This window comes from Crinia signifera, chromosome 4 (genome assembly GCF_055691185.1).
Source record: "Crinia signifera chromosome 4, ASM5569118v1, whole genome shotgun sequence".
NCBI lineage: Eukaryota > Metazoa > Chordata > Amphibia > Anura > Myobatrachidae > Crinia > Crinia signifera.
Genome location: NC_139220.1, coordinates 204,392,726 through 204,413,170, shown reverse-complemented (window position 1 = coordinate 204,413,170; position 20,445 = coordinate 204,392,726). Strand labels below are relative to the sequence as shown.

Genomic DNA, 20,445 nt, shown 5'->3' with positions numbered 1-20,445 from the left:
CCCTCGTTACCCCCCTCCCCCCCCGCGCCGATCTGCGTCCCGGTTAGAGGCGGCAAGCGGCAACTGGGGTAAGGCAGGAGCGGAACAATAGCCCCGCAGACCCCCGGCGCCCACACTTTACTCAGCGCCTCCCTGCGGCCGTTCTGTGGGGCTATTGTTACACCACTACACAACCTATAGACACTCTTTTTGTTTCCCTTGATTATATTCTGCCCATTGTCTAATGGTAGCACACTTCAAATTTAACATGATGCATGTATCTTGAGGCGAGTCAAACAGAATAAGGTCCTACGTGTATAAGTGTTGCTACTAATGTGGAACTTATGTGTAAACTGCACTACTACTGGTGCATTATGTGTAAGTGGCACTATGTTATAACATAGTGTGAATAAGGGGCACTATTACAGTATGTGTGGGGTAATAGGAATCAGGCACTATGGGGAAAATTGACTAAGGGATTCTATTTTACATGGGATGTTGCTATGGGCAACCAATCTGAATCTACTTATTTCTTTAGCACCTACTAGAAGATAATAGAAAGTATCTGATTGGTCTCCCATAGCAACATGCCATGTAAAATATAACATCAATCTAGCATCGCTCAGAACGCTCATTTACATACATCGCTACGTGTGTAGGACCCACTACAAAATGCCCCTACATCATTCAGTGTGTAGGGACCATAGCAATAGTGATGCGTGGCCCACAAGTCGCTATCGCCCGGCGATTAAAATCAAGATTAGTTAATAGTCATCAGAGCCAGTGTTCTCACTAGAGAACACTGGCCCTGACAGATTGCTCAGCACACAGCGCCATACCTCCCAACATTTGCCGACACAGGGGCGGTACAGGGGTGCCGAAGGCGTGCGCCGAATTTTTGGGGGCGTGGTCTATCGAAAAGGGGCTTGGCCTATACTCACGGGACACTGCCGGTGGCAGGAGGGAATGTTCCAAAATACCGGGACTTGCCCGCGATAAGCGGGACAGTTGGGAGGTATGCAGTGCAGACACATTAAAGGGACCTACACCCAAGGGCGTAACTACCATAGGTACAAGGGGTGCAGCTGCTATGGGACCCAGAGCTGAAAGGGACTCATCTTTACTGTCTAAGTAATATGTTTTACATAAATTTATCACCATCAGTTGCCTTACAAACTTTTGCTACATGGCCTTCAAATAAGTAGTTGGTTACAATTGGTTACAAAAATCCTGTGGCCAGTAGAATCTACCTAAGGATAGCAGATTTTGACCATTGATGTTGTGGCTATAAATTGGTTGGTTAAATAGAATACAACTGTACTTTAGCACATCCTGTGGCTCTGCTCCTAGGTTACAACAAATGTGTGAGCGTAATGAAGAGCAGGTGGTGGCAGGATATAGCAATGGTGCTGTCACGCTGATGTGTGCTTATAGAGAGGGACAGCAGCCGCACCCGCATATAATACAACATTATCTAGTATGTAGCGATAGCAGCTGCCAGTGTGTGATAAATAACAAGCTCATAGAGAACGTTGTCAGGGTTTCTCGGTAATAAAGCAGAAGTCTGTACTGAGGTTCGTTTTATGCATAACTGGTAATACTAGTAAGTAGTACTCCTAGTGTACAGAACAGCACGGCACTTATATTACTACATATGACATGACCTGCGCAGTGTGTGATTACGGAGTAGTGTATATTGTGCTCCTGTTCTTTAATCCCCAGATCCCAGGAAGAGAATTGTTCCTGAATGAGTTGCCCTGAGACGTCCCATACAGGAGAGACCTCCCCCATTTGCTGTTCTCCTGCATGAAGGTTTAGAAATAGGAACAGGCTGCGCTCCCCCTGTGTCCCCCTCCCATCCACCCAATGTATGCCTCTGCCCATCACACCCCTTATATAGTCAAATGCAGTCAAATGGTCGGCTGCAGCGAATAGAAGGAGCCAGCCTTAAAAAAAGCCAGCAGTAGGAGAGAAAGGCAAGGCTCCCAAAAAAGTATTGAGTGTCCTAAGGAATTTCTCTGCCCCCCCTCACCCTTCCCCGGTACATATTTCTGAGACTGGGACAGCTGAGAGTTTGCACTCCAGCCCAGGGCTCAGACTAAGAAGGACTGAACCTCTCTCTGCATCCTCCCAGGCTCTGTTCCCTGTCCCGTTTCTCTGTCTGACTAGCCCCCCACCCAAACACCAGCCATGGACGCCATCAAGAAGAAGATGCAGATGCTCAAGCTCGACAAGGAAAATGCCTTGGACAGAGCAGAACAGGCAGAAGCTGACAAGAAGGGAGCAGAGGACAAGAGCAAACAGGTCTGCTTGGGAAATCCTTACTGCTCCAGAGCCATATGCCCTGTCAATAGCAGTGCCAATGGAGGACATCAGATGCCACCTTGGTCCTGCCTTTATTACAAAAGAATCTTTATTCAGTGATAATCATGGGTACACCTTCCCTATAGTCCTGGAAAGTACAACCAGTTGTGATTGTCAATCATTTGACCTATAGTGGATTATACTCAAATGTGCTAGTGATATATTTGCTCCATGATAGAAATATGGATAGACAGACGATAGATAAGAGTATATGAGACATGAAATAAAGTGATAAAGTGTATCTTTTTGTGTGCTGTTGAAGCTGGCAATATTCCAGCATGTCTAGATAGAGCCAGTTAACTGTTTCACTCATGCAGTGGAGCACAGCACTGTATTACAGTGATAGTAATGCCTTTTTATTCAGTATAGCTTTGAGAAGAAAGTTTAGGAACACAATGACTGACGTCAGAGTGTTATAGCTATTGGAATAGGTGTAGATCTAGAACGTTCTCTTTGATGTGTCCTGAATGATTAATTGAAAGGCTGGTTTATGGAGTTGAATTTGAATAAGGAGAATAGAGCGTTTTAGTAATGATTTTAATGTTTTGAATGCTGCATTTCATCACCCAGTTCGGATTCTTTTAATTCATCTCTGGAAATGAGCCTTTAATTATTAATGGATTCAAGCCACTTGCTTCATCCCCATATTACTTAATGCACATGGTCATAAAAGTAATCTTAAATAACTGTGCAGGCTTATATATATATATATATATATATATATATATTATATATATATTATATATATATATATATATATATATATATATAGATATGTATGTGTATATATATACATATATATCTTTTATTTTCTTCTTAACTATTATGAAACCCATTAGTTAGAGGAAGAGATTGCCGAAATGGAAAAGCAGCTGCGGGTGACAGAGGATTTAAGAGATAAGATTTTTGATGACCTTCATCTGGCTGAGGAGAGCCTCCTAACTGCAGAGGAGAAGGCCACAAAGGTATATGGCTGTACCAATTACATCTGTCTAACTGTCTTCTCTCTCTCTCTTTTTTTTCTCTCTCTCTCCCTCCTTGTGGTTCCTGTCCTGTCCTGTCTCTCTGCACCTCTGTTGGCTGCTGCACCACCTTATTGCCCCCTCGTCACTACCCTTGCCCATCCACCCACAACCCCACTGTGGCACCTGTACAACCGTGTCTCAGCTGGAGGATGAACTTGTAGCACTGCAGAAGAAACTAAAAGGTACTGAGGATGAGTTGGACAAATATTCAGAAGCACTTAAGGATGCCCAAGAGAAGTTGGAACTTGCTGAGAAGAAAGCCACTGATGTAAGTTAAGGTTAAACAAAGTCCCTGACCATTGCACATTCCCCCATTTCTTTTTTTGCTATGACACTCTAGCTGTGCACTTGATCCATTCAGATATTCTTCCTTATAGAGCACTGCATGTGTCACATAGGAGCATGGAACATGTCAGGACAATCTATGTGTATGTCATAGCCTCATACTGAAACATATATAAAGATTGGGGAAAGTAGTTCTTACCTACATAAGTTTAACATCTAACCCAACATTTGATTTAGTATATCTTCCCTTTTCTAGCCCAACTTGTAGACTCATTGGCACAATATGGGTAATCTTGCAAGTACAATACAGTAGAACACAACTGCGTGGTGTGGTGTGATTAATACACAACTCATGTTACTAAGGCCCATATATACTTTATGCAGTCCACAGTGTCCGTGTTCTATGTGTGTATTAGAACCACTTCCTATTAGGAACACTAAAAGTGATCCCATATGGGACAGTGAGCCAGCCAATGTAAATTATCCCATGGCTCAGTGTAGAATTTCAGGCAATGTAATTGGAGTGATATAAAGCTGTGTACACACGGGGGTGATTTCAGCGCCTATCGCTGGCAATATGGTCGCTGAGCGGCCATATTGCCAGTGATTTCATGTGCTGTGGGAGATAAATCACCAGGAGTGCACACCCACTGCCAGCCCTTCATGGTCGCTGGTCGCAGGAGCATGCTCCTCCAATTATGGCTAAAAATTGCTGGTCACTGATGAAAACAGTACACCGAGCAATATATTGCTGAGTGATTTTAATCCAAAATCGCTCAGCGACCAAATACACAGCTTTAAAAATATATTGGATATCCAAACTAAAGAAAGAATTGTTCTAGATAAAGACGTTGAGTATTAAATGAACAACTACTGAAAAAGAAAAAAGATATTTATTTGCTGTAATTAAAAACTTATCATACATGGCCTTATCCTATGGGTTCAAAGCAAGTTTCAAGGCTGTAGGAAAGGAACAACTTCTACTCCCCCTGCCCACCACAACCAGGATTGTATATAGTATCAGAATAGATTTCATATTATTGTACTTGTAGTTAAGGTGATTTTTAGTAAAAAAAAAAAAATTATATTTGTTTATTTTATACAATTCAATTAAAACTTATCAGAATCAAAATCCAGATAAATATATTCCTATTTATTAGCTTGTATGTTGGGATCCTGACTATTTCCATTAGTCCCCATGATTCTCAGTTTCAGCCATCAGCCGCTAAACCATGAATGGGGAACCTTAGGCCCTCCAGCTGTTGTTGAACTACACATCCCAGCATGCTCAGCTACAGTTTTGCTATTTGGCCATGCTGGGCATGCTGGGATATGTACTTTAACAACAGCTGGAGGGCCGAAGGTTCCCATCCCTGCACTAAAAAGTCAGATTCTATAAAACAATTGCAGATTGATCATGTCATTTGTATTTTTGGCTGATCCAAATTTAGTGCAAACCTCATTAATATTTCATATTACCTGCCATACAATTGTAGTGGCTACTGTCAAATGTAAATAACAAACCACCTAGAACCATTATTTCACAAGCAGAATAACCTTTAGGTTTTAAATGTGGGGCACTATTTTCTGTGGATTGAACAGTAGTTTTAATGGCTGTGGATGAGCCTTGTTTGGTATAAGTTTCTTTGTTTTTACATTTTACAAGTTGTGTTACAGCTAGGAAAAATATGGCAAGATAATGAGAGATATTAGCGTTTATATCTTGGTGATGTCCTTCTATTGTTAGCTGATGAGGTCACAGAGAGAAAAGTCTTGGGAGATGACAGGAGCCATTTAAATTTTGCAGTGACCTCTTTCTTCCATGCTGCCAAGCAGAAACCTAGCCCTTACAGTAAAGTAAGGAGGAAGATGATACTTGCTGGGCCTGCAGAGTGCAGAGATAGGAACACACTTGGTTTATATATAACTCCAAGCTTTATATGGTATACACTCAAGACTCTCTGCCTCAGCTGTCTGCTTCCTGTCAAATGCTAAATAACTTTGATCTGGGGAGGACCCTGCAATATACAATGCCTACATAATGAGATTCTCTGTACATTACCTGGCATATTTCCATTCACCAATCAGTTTATATGTTCTAATTTTATACTTACCATATATACTCGAGTATAAGCCTACTTTTTCAGAACATTTTTTATGCTGAAAAAGCCCCCCTTGGCTTATACTCGAGTGAGGGTCCCACTTGGGTCAATAAGTTTTCCCAGTTTTTTGTTGTAAAATTAGGTGCCTTGGCTTAAATTCGGATCGACTTATACTCGAGTATATACGGTGTATATATTATAATAATAATCAGTGGGAAAAAATATTTACATTGATACAAATAAAAAAATTAAGTTTACTCCCACTTTTTTTATTTCTTTTTTTACTTAAAAAACCGCCCCCACAAAAAACACCCTTCAGTATTTACGTATTTATTTTAGGTTTAATTCCACAGATTACCAACACAATGCTTTCTAATATATCAGTAAAAATAAAAGAACCCTCATCTTTAGGGAAGAGTGTTAAACCAATATTGACTGTTTAAGGCCAGCTGAGTCCAGATGTAATGTGAGCAGTGCATAGGGATGGCGCTTGCAGGCTGTGATACAATGGAACATTCTGTATTGTGGAGTGAATGAGGCTGCATATGGATTCCAGACACATATTCCTTATAAGGAAAAGTATGTTGACTATTTAGAAATCGCTCTCCATGAAGAATCCAGACAGAGAGAGCAGATTTCATTTGGAAATGTAGGAACAGTTATTAGTGTTTGTTTAATGTTAGTAGCAAGAAGAGACTTGTCCTAATGAATTAGTTAATTATAAAGAAAAGCTGAAGGATAAAATATTTCGCATAGGTTATTCTCCGGAATATTACATGTGAGGGAACTTTTGAATAATTAGTACTTAAGATTTGGCTCTGTTGCGGTACTAATGATTATTACAGCAGAACTATGCATAATGGAAAACATTTCTACATTTATTTGAGTTTAAGCTATCTTTGTATTAACTAGAGGCCTCAGTGGGATTCCTTATGAGGTACAGTATACCAGATATAAAATCAGTCCTTCCCTGGAATGATACACAATATTACACATCAGTAAAAACACATCCACTTGTACAAATATATAATCAATGGGGGTAATTCAGACCTGCTCGCTAGGCTGTGAATATTCGCAGCCTAATGAGCAGGTTGACGCTGCCGCCACCGAACGAGGATGTGTACGCTTACACAATCGGGCAGCGTGTTCCCCTGCGAATATAAATATCGCTGAATGCGCTCGCTATGCGGGTCCGAACATGGGCATTAGCACCTATGCGCATGCACAGTCCCCCACCATTGGGGACGGGGACGAATTTGGACCTGTGCAAGCAAGTCTGAATTGGCCCCAATATGTGTATATGTGTGTGCGTGCTTTTATATATATATATATATATATATATATGTATATATATGTATATATATAAAATCCACTAGAATACACACACACACACAGATATATATATATATGATGCAGTCACAGTACTCCGCCCACTTGAATAATCCGTTTAATACTAATTGAAACGTTGCTTTATTGCTAATTCCATTAAACGGATTTTTCAAGTGGACGGAGTGCTGCGACTGTGCATCTTGTATTTCTCCTGGATAACGGGCGCCCTCCCTATTGTTCGCATAAGTGGCTGTGCCGGACCTGCTGTGGATTTGTGGACTTGCAAATATAAGTCAGTGGAAACTGACTTTTATTTGCGTGTGCCGGGACAAAGACAGGGCGGGTGGCTGACGTCATATGATGTCAGCTGCCCACCCCCAGCACACCTCATCCCGCCCACATTCCCATGGGAACGCTCAGTGTTTTCACGGGGATGCCTATGAAACGCTGGGCATTCCCATGGGCAACACCCGACTCCGCCGCCACACACCTCTGACTATGCAAGTCGCCGAAGCCATTCACACAGGGACCCTGCACATGCACATAAGCTATTATGCGCATGTATAGAATAAAAACATTGGTCCCGTTGCAAATTCACCGGGGATTGAAAGAATTAGAATGACCCCCATTGGGTGTGTTGGTCAGTGTGTACCAGAAATATGTCTGTGAAAGACAACATTCACAGACATATTGATATCCAAGCACACACAGGTGTACTGCTTACACAGTACACCCACTGCACAAGCCAACTGTGACTGACAACTGGGCAGGCGCATGTAAATGCAGCTGCCCAGTTGTAACGTCAGTCATGAGTGATCAGGCACTGTGAATGCAGAACACACTGCCCGATCTGTCAGCAGATATATCTGTATGTGTGTATTCAGCCTTAAGGCCCTCATACACTAGTCCGACTAGTCTTAAGGACAAGTCGGACCCAATTTACCTTGAGCTCCCCCAGCAGCTCCCCAGGAGGGCTCACATCGGACTTGGCACTTGATTTATCCTATGTAAAAGGACTCTGGAGCTGCTGGGGAAGTTCCATGGAAGCCGGATGTGATACATAGCGGGTGAATTTTTAGCTATCCGCTGTACATATGATTTCTCTTATGTGCAGCACATCAGTCTCCGACTCGATGTGCACGTGACCGCGCATCGGGTCAGAGCAGATGTCAAACACATGCAATTTGGCCCAATTACACCTGATTTCTCAGCCTGATCTGTCGGAATCAGGTGAAAATGGGCCAACTCCCACTAGTGTATGGAGGCTTTTCAGCTGGGTGCACGACTATAACTATATCTGTCCAAACTATCTTCTGGGAAAAAAAGTACGGAAAACAGACAATGGTCATTCATACAAATTGGTTAAATCGGTTTGAATTAACAAATGTATCTAAACAACCATTCTGGTCTGTTTTCCAGTTCCGTCAGTAAGTTACAGTGGCACAGCCCCGGACTGACACCCGACATCCACCAGTGCTCCCTCCGCCCGCTGATTGCATCGGAGTGATTGCATGTGGTTAAAAACCACATGGAATCACTCCTGCAATTCGATAGATATTTTGTGCAGCACATATCAACTATCATTGTGAGATTCGACCAGCGGGCCTGCACATGTGCATGCAATCATTCGATTAATCGAACAGATGTGGTCGAAATCGAATGATTGCATGCAATAGGTCATAAGTGTATGGGCTACATAAGGAATTTGATTCTTTAGCAACCTCCTTTGTTGTTTGTATATGCAGCTTAATCCTGACTATATCATCAACGACAGCATACTCATGGATGTGGAAAGTGAATGATATCGTTTGTAACATTGTTCAGTGTGTATACACTATATCGTTAGCCAGGGAGTTCCAGACAGTTCAAGGGAAATTGTTGACGACATCACATCATTGCGATGTTGTCTAATGTGTACCCAGCTTAGCACACGCACATATACAGATGGAGCCCCTCTCGTTATTGCCCGGCGCCTGCCAGAACGTCCCCTCTGCCGAGCGCCGGCAGAGAGGGACTCCATTAAACTGGGACATGCGTGCATCTCACGCACACGCGCATCCCAGTCTCCCAGCGGCTGGGCAGCGGGCCCCTGCCCGTCTACGCTTCAGGGAGACAGGCAGGGTTAGGTGGGAGGGTTGGGGTGTTAGTGTGGACCGGCTCTGTCTGCAGCCGCGGGGAATGCCGCCGCCATGGGGCGCACGCACACGAGACGCTTGCGCTCCCCATGGGAGAGCCTGCAAGAACAAGGCCGGCTCCATCTGTATATATATTTATTTACAACAGTATTATAGCCATTTAATGCTTAATGTAGTATGTCTAGAGTTTTATTCCAGCAGCAAATAGGGACAGCTGAATACCTGTTCAGAGGAGCTTATTCAGATTAACACGCAGCATTGCGAAGGGGTCTTTTTTTTTAGCCTTCTCGCCATTCGCACAGACCCCTATCCCCCTTCGCAGGGTGACTTCGCCCGCACGACTGCGAATGGATGTTTCGCATAAACATCCATTCGCAGCTTATGAGGCGACACCCACATCATTCGATGGTCGCTGACCATCAAATGATGTGGTGTCCTGTGTGAGGACAGGGCGGGCAGCTGACATCCGGTGATGTCAGCTGCCCGCCCCCGGCACCTGCGTCACTGGGGCATTAGAATGAGAACGCCTAGTGTTTTCATGGCAATGCCCATGAATCGCTGGGTGTTCCCATGGGCGCATTCCCCAGCCCGCCGCCCCACACCGTTGTGTTCAAGTGCCCAGCAAACACTCTGTTCGTCGTGGCCACTCGCACACAGCGCTTGCGCAGAAATGCAGGTGGGAGAGCATGGACCTGAATAAGGTCCAGAGTGTGGTTGGTCAAGCAAAATAGTATTATTCCTTCCACATAGAGCTCTTGACATGATATGCAGAATCCAAGGTGATAGAACCTTGGATTCTACTACAACAGTAAATAGTGCCCTCTGTTGGAACTAAGAAATAATACTCACAATCAAATTGTGCTTTGCATTCTGTTATAATAAACACAGTGGAAGTAGTTTTGTTAAGTGGTGAAAAAAGTGGTTTAACTAGCCAGAGCCAAACGGCCACCTGCATTGTACCAAAACTCGTACGGATTGCTTTGGAATAAAAACACTGCTTTCTTTATAACCAGTTTTTTATAAATATTCCACAATTGCTGCAAGGATGTCTTAACAGGATTGTTGTTCCCTGGGCAAGCATTGCACTGGGAACTCTACCAACCCATTCACAGGAACCAAGGACCTAACTGCCAAAGGTGCAGGGGGTGCAGCTGCTATGGGGCCCAGAGCTGAGAGGGGCCCACTTTGCCTGTTAAAGTATCATGTGCTGTATACATTTGTCAGCATTAGGTGATAAATAGGGGCCCTTACAAACTTTCATCACACTCTGAAAACGTATTGAGTTAACTTGCCGAGACCCATTGATTTGGATCAATTTGCATCTTTCCACCTCCTCGTGATATGCCCTGTGTATGTCTGAAAAACATGGGCCTATGTGGATTTGTGCAAGTTTTGCACCAGGGGAGGAAAGGGGCAGTTTAGACTAGCCTTATTATAGTAAAGGTGTGATCCCATAATTGCGAGCACATGCAGAACAGCATCCTGTCACATATTTGTCTGACATTATTTGCAGGTAGCCTGAAGTAGAGGCAAATGCAATGTAAGTAAGACAGTCGCTAGGACTACAGGACTGCTTGATATGATTTGATTGTGAACACACATCTGACACTAATATGTCACACAGGCAGATATGAAGAATATAAGTTAATGTAAGCTGCCAGAGATGTGGTACTTGGAGGGAGTCTCTCCCGATGTTTAAATCGGCAATCATTTACAAGGCAAAAGCAGTGCTAGTTAGCTATTATGGTTGTAAATGACTGCCCCTTTAAAAATCCAGACAGACTTGCACAAAGTCTGTGTTTTACATATGTAAGTTGGAGAGTTGTTTCTGATATAATAGAGATTTTATTGTTTGTTTTATTAACATCTAATAAAAATGTTAGATTTTAGCAAAACAAATCAGTAAAATCATGTGACATATAGGAAGAAATACACTATTTTTGCATGCATGTTTTTATTTGGTGTAAATGACCCACAATGAGGGGTATCAGCCCCTCACAGTGTAAAGCTGGGCACAGATTAGACATGTGTATTCAGCATGATGTTGGGAGAGATGGGACCCCGATGGGATAGCCAGCATCGAAAACTGCATACACAAGTGATGGCAGGGGGGAGCTGCCCAGTGTCTTAAACAATTCTGATGGCACCGCTGACCCCCGCCACTACGCTATTCCGCCACCCTCTCCCGCGCCACCAGCGGTCCCTCCAGCCCCCTCTCTCCATACCTGATGCCGTCTAAAGCATTCCCTTTGCTTTTGCAGACTAACCAGAATCACCCCCTTAGTGTATTTCTACTAGTGGAAATGTACCCAAGACTATACAAGTCACATTGCTAAAAAGTTCGGATTTAACCCTCCACTGCTTGTTAATACAGATGTAATAGGATTTACTAGAACATAATATCAGCCCACAAAGTAACAAGCAAAGACAGAGCAGCAATGACTGAGTGCATTGTGTCACTTTTTTTATACTTATAATTTTAGTATGTCTTGGGGGCCTATAATCACCACATTGCCACAATTATTATTATTATTATTATAAGTCAATATCTTAATAAACATATTTAAATTTTTACAAAAAAATGAGAACTGATGTGCCCTGCACTGAGGAGAAATCATTTGATGGTTACTTACCATCGAATGATTTCTCCTCCTCTACCCCACACCCACCATGTGACCAAGGATGCAATATTGGGGCGGCTGCCAATATCATGCGCCCATCCCAAGCAGGCAGGGGAACGCCTGCATTCGCTGGGGTCAGCCCAGCATTTCTATGGGCGCTCCCACCGTTTTTGTGAGCACGCCCATGAAATGCCTGGAGTCCACCCCAGAAAGCACCCTGCCTGTCAGTTAGGCTGCAAGCACCTCAGCAAATTTGTTGAAGGCACTCGCAGCCGGCGCCTGCACATGCGCATTAGAGCATACTTGCTACATAAACCTCTCCTTCAGGGAGAACATGCTCTGTTCCTGGACTTCCCTGGTAATGTATGCATGCCAGCCAGCACCTGTGGTGAAACACCTTTCTTATCAATTACCTAGTTCCCCACAGGTGATGGCAATCATACATTACCAGGGAGGTCCAGGAACAGAGCATTTTCTTCTAGCGGGTTTTTTTGGCATGTTTGTATCTGCTCCCAAGTCACAACCCACCCTTTTATTAGTAAAAAGCTGAATTTCTACCCTTCGTGCTTCCAACCTGTACCATCTGTTTCTCACAAAACAGGGACAAATAAGCGCATAGTGTAAAGACCCCCATACACTACTACTGAGTATCCCATGCGTACGTCACATACAATACCTCGCCAACTACTTGGTGGGGATCCGCCAGGCTCCTGGGTGGCAGGATCGCATTTGATACACCGTTTGCGCTCATTTTGCTTACAATGTATCGTATGCAATGCCATTGGCTGCCACAGGGTCCAACAAATCCTTGTGACTGGCATCCATGGCGAGCTCCAGATTTGATCTGATGCCCATGGGAACATTGGATCGGCTCCAGAGGCAAAACACATACACTATGGCACTTTTCACACAATTTATTGTATAAGTGTATGAGCACCTTAGTTGCACAGCAGGCCGAGGACCCGATTCAGGCCTGCATGCTAGGCTGTGTATATTCGATGCCTAGCAAGCAGGTAAATGGCACCCCTTCAAATCGACATGATGCAAGCAGTTGTGTATGCTTATACATCCGCTCGCATATGGCCGCACAGAGGAAAAATCATTTGATAGTCGCACAGCATCGAATGATTTTCCCTGCCTTCTCAGATAAAAATAAGTGTATACCTACTGTTATCCTGCATGGAGATTGGTGAATTGGGGGCGGGTGCTGACGAAGGTGTACGCTCCTGGGGTGTGCACATGCGCACTAGCCCACCATCAGGGATGGGGCTAAATTCGGACCTGTGCAAACAGAGAACATCTAACATCATTCATGCCTGCTATGTACTGTACATGCAGCATGATACAAGGGCGTAACTACCATAGGTGCAAGGGGTGCAGCTGCTATGGGGCCCAGAGCTGAAGGGGGCTGTGTAATTAATATGTTTTACATACATTTATCACCATCAGTTGCCAATTAGGGGGCCCTTACAAACTTTTGCTATGGGGCCTACGAATCTCTAGGTATGCCTCTGGCATGATAGCTGCCAGCTCGGTGCATGCCAGTCTCACTGATAAACCCAGTGACAAAAGGGCATCTGTGCTAGATTTCCACTTCGCCCAGCTACAGTCATGTATCTGAGGAACCCCAGGATTGTTACTTAATTGGTGTTGCTCCTTATTAGAAACAAAACCATCTTGTTAGCTTCCTGGCTGGCAGTGTCAGATGTTATGTAGTTAACTGCCATTAGGTGGCAGCAGAGTCCCTCTGTCCTGTACCTGGGCAGACGAGAAGGAATTTCTCTAGCAGTGGTGTGTGTGTGGTTAGGTGTGTCCATGTGTGAGCTGGGGGGTATCGCACTGAAAGTAGCCCGAGCCCCCCTCACCCAGAAGCCGCTCCGAGGCACACACTGACTCCGCGGTGCAGCCGCCCATCCCGGTTCTGTGCACTGCTGCCGGCCTCTAATGAGAGGGTTAATTAGAGGGTTGGAGCCTATGTAAGGAGGAGACTTCCTGTACGCGGACTGAGCGAGTCACAGGGAGAGTTATTTGGCCATAGAGGGGCGACTCCCGCTCCGGCTCACAGGGTGTAGTTAGCGTGTGAGGGAAAGTCACCGGAAGTGAGAGCTGTCCCCGCCGCTGTAGCTGTAGAGAGAGGAGACATGGCCGGCATGACTTCCCTGGAGGCCGTGAAAAGGAAGATAAAATGCCTGCAAGACCAGGCGGACGAGGCAGAGGAGAGGGCGGAGAGGCTGCAGAGAGAGGTGGACTCGGAGAAGAAGCTGAGAGAGGCAGTAAGATAATCCCCCACCTACCTAACTGCTTACCCTCACTGCTTGCCACTGTGCTAGCAGCACCCAATGCTTTTGCTGCCCACACTGCTTACTACTGTGCCAGCAGCAACCACTGCCTGTGCAGCCCTCACCCGTTACCACTGTGCCAACAGCTCCCACTGCCTGTGCTGCACACACAGCTTACCACTGTGCCAACAGCTCCCACTGCCCGTGCTGCACACACAGCTAGCTTACCACTGTGCCAGCAGCTCCCACTGCTAGTGCTGCACACACAGCTAGCTTACCACTGTGCCAGCAGCTCCCACCTTTGCTTGCATTGCCCACTAATTATTACTGAGAGTGTAATGTGACAATGGAAACTGGAACACAAGACTCCTAGTAGTAATGAGTGTTATGAGTACAGAGGTGAAAGTGGAAGCTGGTACACTATACTCCCAAAAGTAATTATTGTGGTGAGTACAGGCTGAGGTGACCATGGGGGCTGTCATCTGTGTCTGTCCTCGCCATGCTCATTACCACTGTGCCAGAGTGGCGACTGCCACCGCCACCTTTGCCTGTACTGCCCACACGCCTTACTACATTGTGTATAATGTGCTGTTGCTTCTGCTGGGCCAGTGGTTCCCAAACTTCGTCTAGGCACTCTGGGGTGCCTCCGGACACTCGCAGAGGGGTGCATTAGATGCACAGTGGTCTAGGACAAACTCAGGATAGTCTGGGGAAGCCATGAGGCAAAAACCAGATTTGGTGGCCGCCAATCATTTAAATATGTGGGCAAACAAAAGCAAATCTGGTTCCTCACTATAAAATTGTTCCCAAAGATGACATATTAACACAATTTACTTAATTTAATATTTTTTTCCTAAATTTATCAACAAGAAACTTTTGACCCAAGGGTGCCATGAAAAATATTCTGATACTCTAGGGCACCGTGGTTAAAACCCCAATCGCTGTACTGCACTTTGACTGCTTTTTTAAAGATCCATATTCATCTGTCCCCCTTTTTGCTGTAACTTGTAGGTTTCTAATCTAGATAATTGCTTTGCTTGTGTTTACCTGGTTTATTTTGTGTTTTTAATCCTCTTTGGGTCACCAGATGCCCTGTTTATAGTTACTTTTCAAGCCAGAATACTGAACTCTTCAGGCGAGGCATAACTTTTTTTTTCGTAAGCTTGAGCCCTTGCACTGCTTTCATGGCAAGTTATTAATTTGCTGTTTCATCAAAATCCATCCATAATGCATGTATGACCTACTAGTTATCATTATTACTGATCCATTTTATAGTGGCCTAAGTAGTATCCTAAGTAGCCTGTGTGTTTGATCTCTCCCTTCCCAGTACAGGCGGTTTCCAAGCACTGAGGGAGGGAATTTTGGGGCCTTCCTGAAAGGAGAATTTCAGGAATGCAAAAGAGTTCATCTGGACAACAGTGTTAACAGCTTATCTTCATTTACCTGGAGTGGGGTGTTTTGTGTGTACACATGGCGTGTTCATATTAGTATATAGGTTGTGGATATAACAGATGGACAGAATTTGGTGTCATTGTATGGGTTACCACTTTTTCTGCCAGTTATGATTATTTTAATTACTACAGATATTGGAATATATATTTAGTAAGGATGGAGGCAAAATGTAACCGTACCACAAAATTGGGGTGACGTTGCACTATTTTCTGTGTTTTGTGGTTTTGCTGATTCCAAGTGAAATGGCTTTATAGAATATCATGTGCTGTTTGCGCATCTCTAACCCAACACCCCCCCAATTAGATTTTAGTGACCAGAACACAAATTATACATTATTATTGTATACATTATACAATTTTGACTATTCAGCTCCTGTTTTACAATTGCAATAACACCTGATTAACTGATCTTGTAGCTCTATTATAGATTTATTCTCCAAGGTTCTTATGATTGGGGGTAAACCTGGAGCTGCTTGTTCTCAAACTGAGAGAGTGAGTCTTGCTGGCAGGCTTGTAAGAGGAATGAATCTCTATATAATTTATTGTGCCATGTACTCGGTGACGTGCCTGTTCCCATCATAAAGGCCCGAGGTTTGCTAAAGCCAGGTACTGCATGTGCACAGTAGATACTGTGTAGTTGTGTAGCGTAACTGGGAGTTGCTTTATAACTTTCCTTGCCTTATAAGGCCACAAGACCAGCTTTGTCATGTTTAAGTATCTAGAAGTGTCCTTCCCTCTAGAGGCCACAAATTCTCTAGTGACACAACAGGAAGCACTTGCAGTTCATTCTTGTAAGGCAGCTTTTTCTGGGGCACATTCTTTAAATAACCTTGTAGAATTGCTCACTTATCTGCTGCTAATATGCCTTTTTAAGTTGCTTTCAAACGCTAGATAATTTTATTAAGAATATGATTTAATGGTTCCTATAAAGTAAAATCCTTCATTCAAATTATTATCATGGTGAACAATGGATGTCTTGTAGTATCACAGGCTTCTAGTATAATTGAATGTATTGGTAAAAGTGCATAGAAAACGCACAATATGTACACCGAAAGTACATCAGTACACCCCTCTTCCCCCAGCTTTATAGGCAGTGCTTATCAAATGGTTAACTCTTCATGAGGACCATGCAGTCATCCCTTTCAACAGGATGCAAATATTTAGCTGTGAACCACCTCTGATGTCTTTTTAACCCTTTAGTGGAGATTTGCCGTCTAGTATATAGCATTCATGTGCGGTAAAACCATGTTTCCTGTTTACTTACGTTTTATTTCATCTTAAGGAAGCACATGTATGACAGACAAAGGGTAGCAACTTTAGTTTGGTAGTACTACATTTTTCCACTTTATTTTTGGATATAATTATACTTTATTTTTTTTTATTTTTTTTTTAACTAAGTCTCTTTTACCCCAGAACCCCTTATATCATGATCACTGCTAAGCAGGTAGAGCATCATATTTGGGGGATGGGGCACGGGTGTGTAAACTGCAACAGACTGGCCTGGGGCTGAATGCTGTCTAATCTGTGCTGTAGGTGTGTGTATGTGTGGGGGGTGTTTTTATATATACAGTATGTAGTAAATTGCTGCTTTGGGTTTTGTGTACTCCGTTCTTACGCATGTATAATGTATATATGATGGCTGTAGGTAATGGCCTATGTCTAGATCTGTAGGGCGGCTTCACCCATGCTCAGCCACTGTTCTTTTACACTAATGGCTAAACATAGCCCTTTTATGTCACAATTGAGAACTAGCATGTTTGTTTATATGTGGCTACACCTGATAGTTGCTACTCTTCCTACATTAATGAATGTGATATCCTGAGGCCATCTGTACCATTTTAGCAGTTAGGAGTGGCAGACCTATCCATGTCCCCTTTCAAGAAAGAGGAAGTTAATGCTTGTACTTAGAGGGGTGTGTGACCACATCCTACATATGTTTGGGACTTGTCACATGGTCTGACAAAAAATTGTTTTACGGAATAACCGATAATAAAACTACTGTACCTCATGTAGTTTCTCCTGTAGTTTCAATACGAGCTGTGGTTAACAGCTAGTTTAAAATGTTGGGTTTTATTCTACTTTTAGTTTATTTTTATATTGCTTTGTACAATGTGACACAATCCTAAAGAATGCTGTATTAAATGAGGCCTGCGAGTTACAGTGCACATGAATATTCTGGTTGGCTAGGTCTGGGATAATCCTTTTAGGAATGCTCATAAGATTATGAAGATAATCTGAATTTTGAGGAACCCAATGTGACATCACTCGGGTGCCATTGGTACAAGCACTTCATATTAGACTCAAAATGGCTGGGAGGAGCCAGCGCTGTCACAACTTGCTTATGTTCAGTCTTGTGTTGGTAGGAGAACCACAGGTGTTGGTAGGAGAACCACAGGTGATTCAATCAGCCTTTTCTCCCTATGGTACCACACTTAAGTTTTGTTCCCAAGTGCACATAGCTGTTTCTTTATGCTTCTGACAGGTAGACAAGGTTAAAGGATGTTCTTCTCCAATATGTTTAAAGCAGACTCTTCATATTTCTGACTCGAGTACCCATAAGGGTTTCTTTTATCCTTTAACTGCTGATATATCTCAGAGCGTATATAAGCTTTTATACATCAATATTATGCAACACTTACTTATAAATTCTTACTCTAATGCACGTAGTGTGTTCTTTAAACATATGGATCCAGTGCCATGAAGTATAAAAAAGGTATTTAAGTCCACATACAGAATAAAAATCTAAAAAGTTACAAATGCCAAGTAGAATAGTCAGGAGTACTTGCTGAAGACCGAGCGGCTCACTGTCCCCAGATGGAAATGGGTAGTCCACCTTGGATGATAATGCTGGCCATGTTGGTGGCGTGAGCGGCATCCACATAAATAAGATTCGGAAAACATTTCCTTTTTCAAGATGTGCCGCTGACATCTACCGGGCAGATTTTAAAACCTGGTATTCCGATCATGTGACTGTTTCCAGCCAATCGGCTTCCCGAAAACATGACTCTTTTGTGAACTATGCAGTTAATTTTTAGCACTGACACAACTTTCAGGTAGATAGTATAATGTATCTGCTTGTAACATACATTATATCCTGACAGGCATTACTACATGGCTTTATATTTTTACTATCTAATACATGCAAATAAAAGTATAATTTAGAATTCCCTCATGGAGAACTGGCCATGGAAAGGAGAAAAAGACCAGAATGAATGGTCGGTACTTGTGAGTTATCTGGGCGTCCGATTTTGGTACTAGATCGCATGCGATTTGCGATTTGCATGCGATTTAGCATGCGATTTGCATAAGATTTGCTATTCATTTCATTACCCCACTATCCCCAAAGTGTGTCTATCAACGTGAACCCGAAGCGTGGCGAGCGCAGCGGTACGCGTCCTCCGACCTTTTCATGCCCTACTATCCACTAGGGCGTGGAGTGAGAATAGAATAGTGTGGCGAGCGCAGCAAACCACCGAGCCCGAAGCGTGGCGAGCGGACGCGGACACCTGTGAAGCCCGCAAGGGCACGCGGATACCTGTGAAGGTGTCCGCGTCCCCTCGCGGGGCTCGCTGCGCTCGCCACACTATTCTATTCTCACTCCACGCCCTAGTGGATAGTAGGGCATGCTCGCCACGCTTCGGGTTCACGTTGATAGACACACTTTGGGGATAGTGGGGTAATGAAATGAATAGCAAATCTTATGCAAATCGCATGCGATGTCGCATGCGATATCGCATGCAAATCGCAAGTACCCAAAATCGGGAGCCCGGATAACTCACAAGTACCGAATGGTCTATTTGGGAGTCCATTATGGGGAATCCAATTGTAGGCACTGTTTGTGCAGTAGCATTCATGCTTTACGGCAGCCCGGAATCGCACAGTATAGTTTGCAACCTTATTTTGGGTGGGATGGCATGCTGTTGCTGGCATTTTAACACATCAGCAACAGCATTTAAATTCAATCATATCATGGATCCATACACATTACAAAAACACTGTTCCTTTGGATGGTAATGTTCTAACAAGAGCTGTTGTATGGGACAGTTACCTTGTTCTGCAATCAATAAAAGGCATCGGTTTAGTGACTACTCGCATCATTGGTCTGGTAGCAAGAGTTGTGTGAACCTGACAGAATCATTATTTTTTATTACACCTTTCTTACCTAGGCTGAAGCAGATGTAGCCTCATTGAACAGGCGCATCCAGCTGGTAGAGGAGGAGTTGGATCGTGCTCAGGAACGTTTGTCCACAGCCCTTCAGAAACTGGAGGAAGCTGAAAAAGCTGCAGATGAGAGCGAGAGGTGAGATTTAACTTTTATTTTAATTTTTTTAACCGGTAATGACTATTCTTGTGTACATTTTAGCTAGAAACTTGTAATTTATTGATTAAGCATTTCTTAAAGTGACCATAAAAACTAAATGCAGACCATTCCTACAATGTGTACAAAGCAGTAAAGTGAATCACTAATGCAGTCACTTTTTTGTTTCTTGGTTCGAGGGCCAGCTGCCCAAATGCATTATTGCTGGGGAGTAATTTTAAAGATCCCTCTCCTGGTAAATTTTCAATCTGTAGCAAATATTCAGTGTTTTAGCAGCTAATGGGGTTGTTTTTTAATTTGGAAATTGCAACAAATGTCTCCAAGTGGTACTTAATATTTGTGGGTATACCAGGGGGAATGGTTGGTTTTTGGGGGCTATATTGAATATTCTTCAATAATTATACCTTTCTGAACTATCCCACATTTAATTCCGACTGCAAATCATTGTATTTGACTCCATTATTATTCGTAGTGGAATGCATGAAACTGTTGTAGTCCATTATTTAATTTCAGGTGAAGGGGTGGAAACAAGTTGGGTACCTAAGGAATTGGGCATA

At 43.4% G+C, this 20,445-nt stretch overlaps 1 protein-coding gene across 17 annotated transcripts in view; it reads left to right on the top strand.

The window, feature by feature from the left end:
- The window catches only part of TPM1 (tropomyosin 1), a 76,565-nt gene that overhangs the window by 33,441 nt on the left and 22,679 nt on the right, over positions 1-20,445 (top strand). For 2 of the 17 annotated variants that reach the window (XM_083183510.1, XM_083183509.1), the window contains exons 2-3: positions 3,511-3,636; positions 19,737-19,870. In XM_083183510.1, the coding sequence (XP_083039636.1) occupies positions 3,511-3,636; positions 19,737-19,870 (260 nt within the window). Of the gene's footprint in view, positions 1-1,900; positions 2,284-3,182; positions 3,309-3,510; positions 3,637-13,610; positions 14,114-19,736; positions 19,871-20,445 lie in introns of those variants that run through there. The other 15 variants (XM_083183517.1, XM_083183518.1, XM_083183516.1 and 12 more) reach the window with 15 other exon arrangements.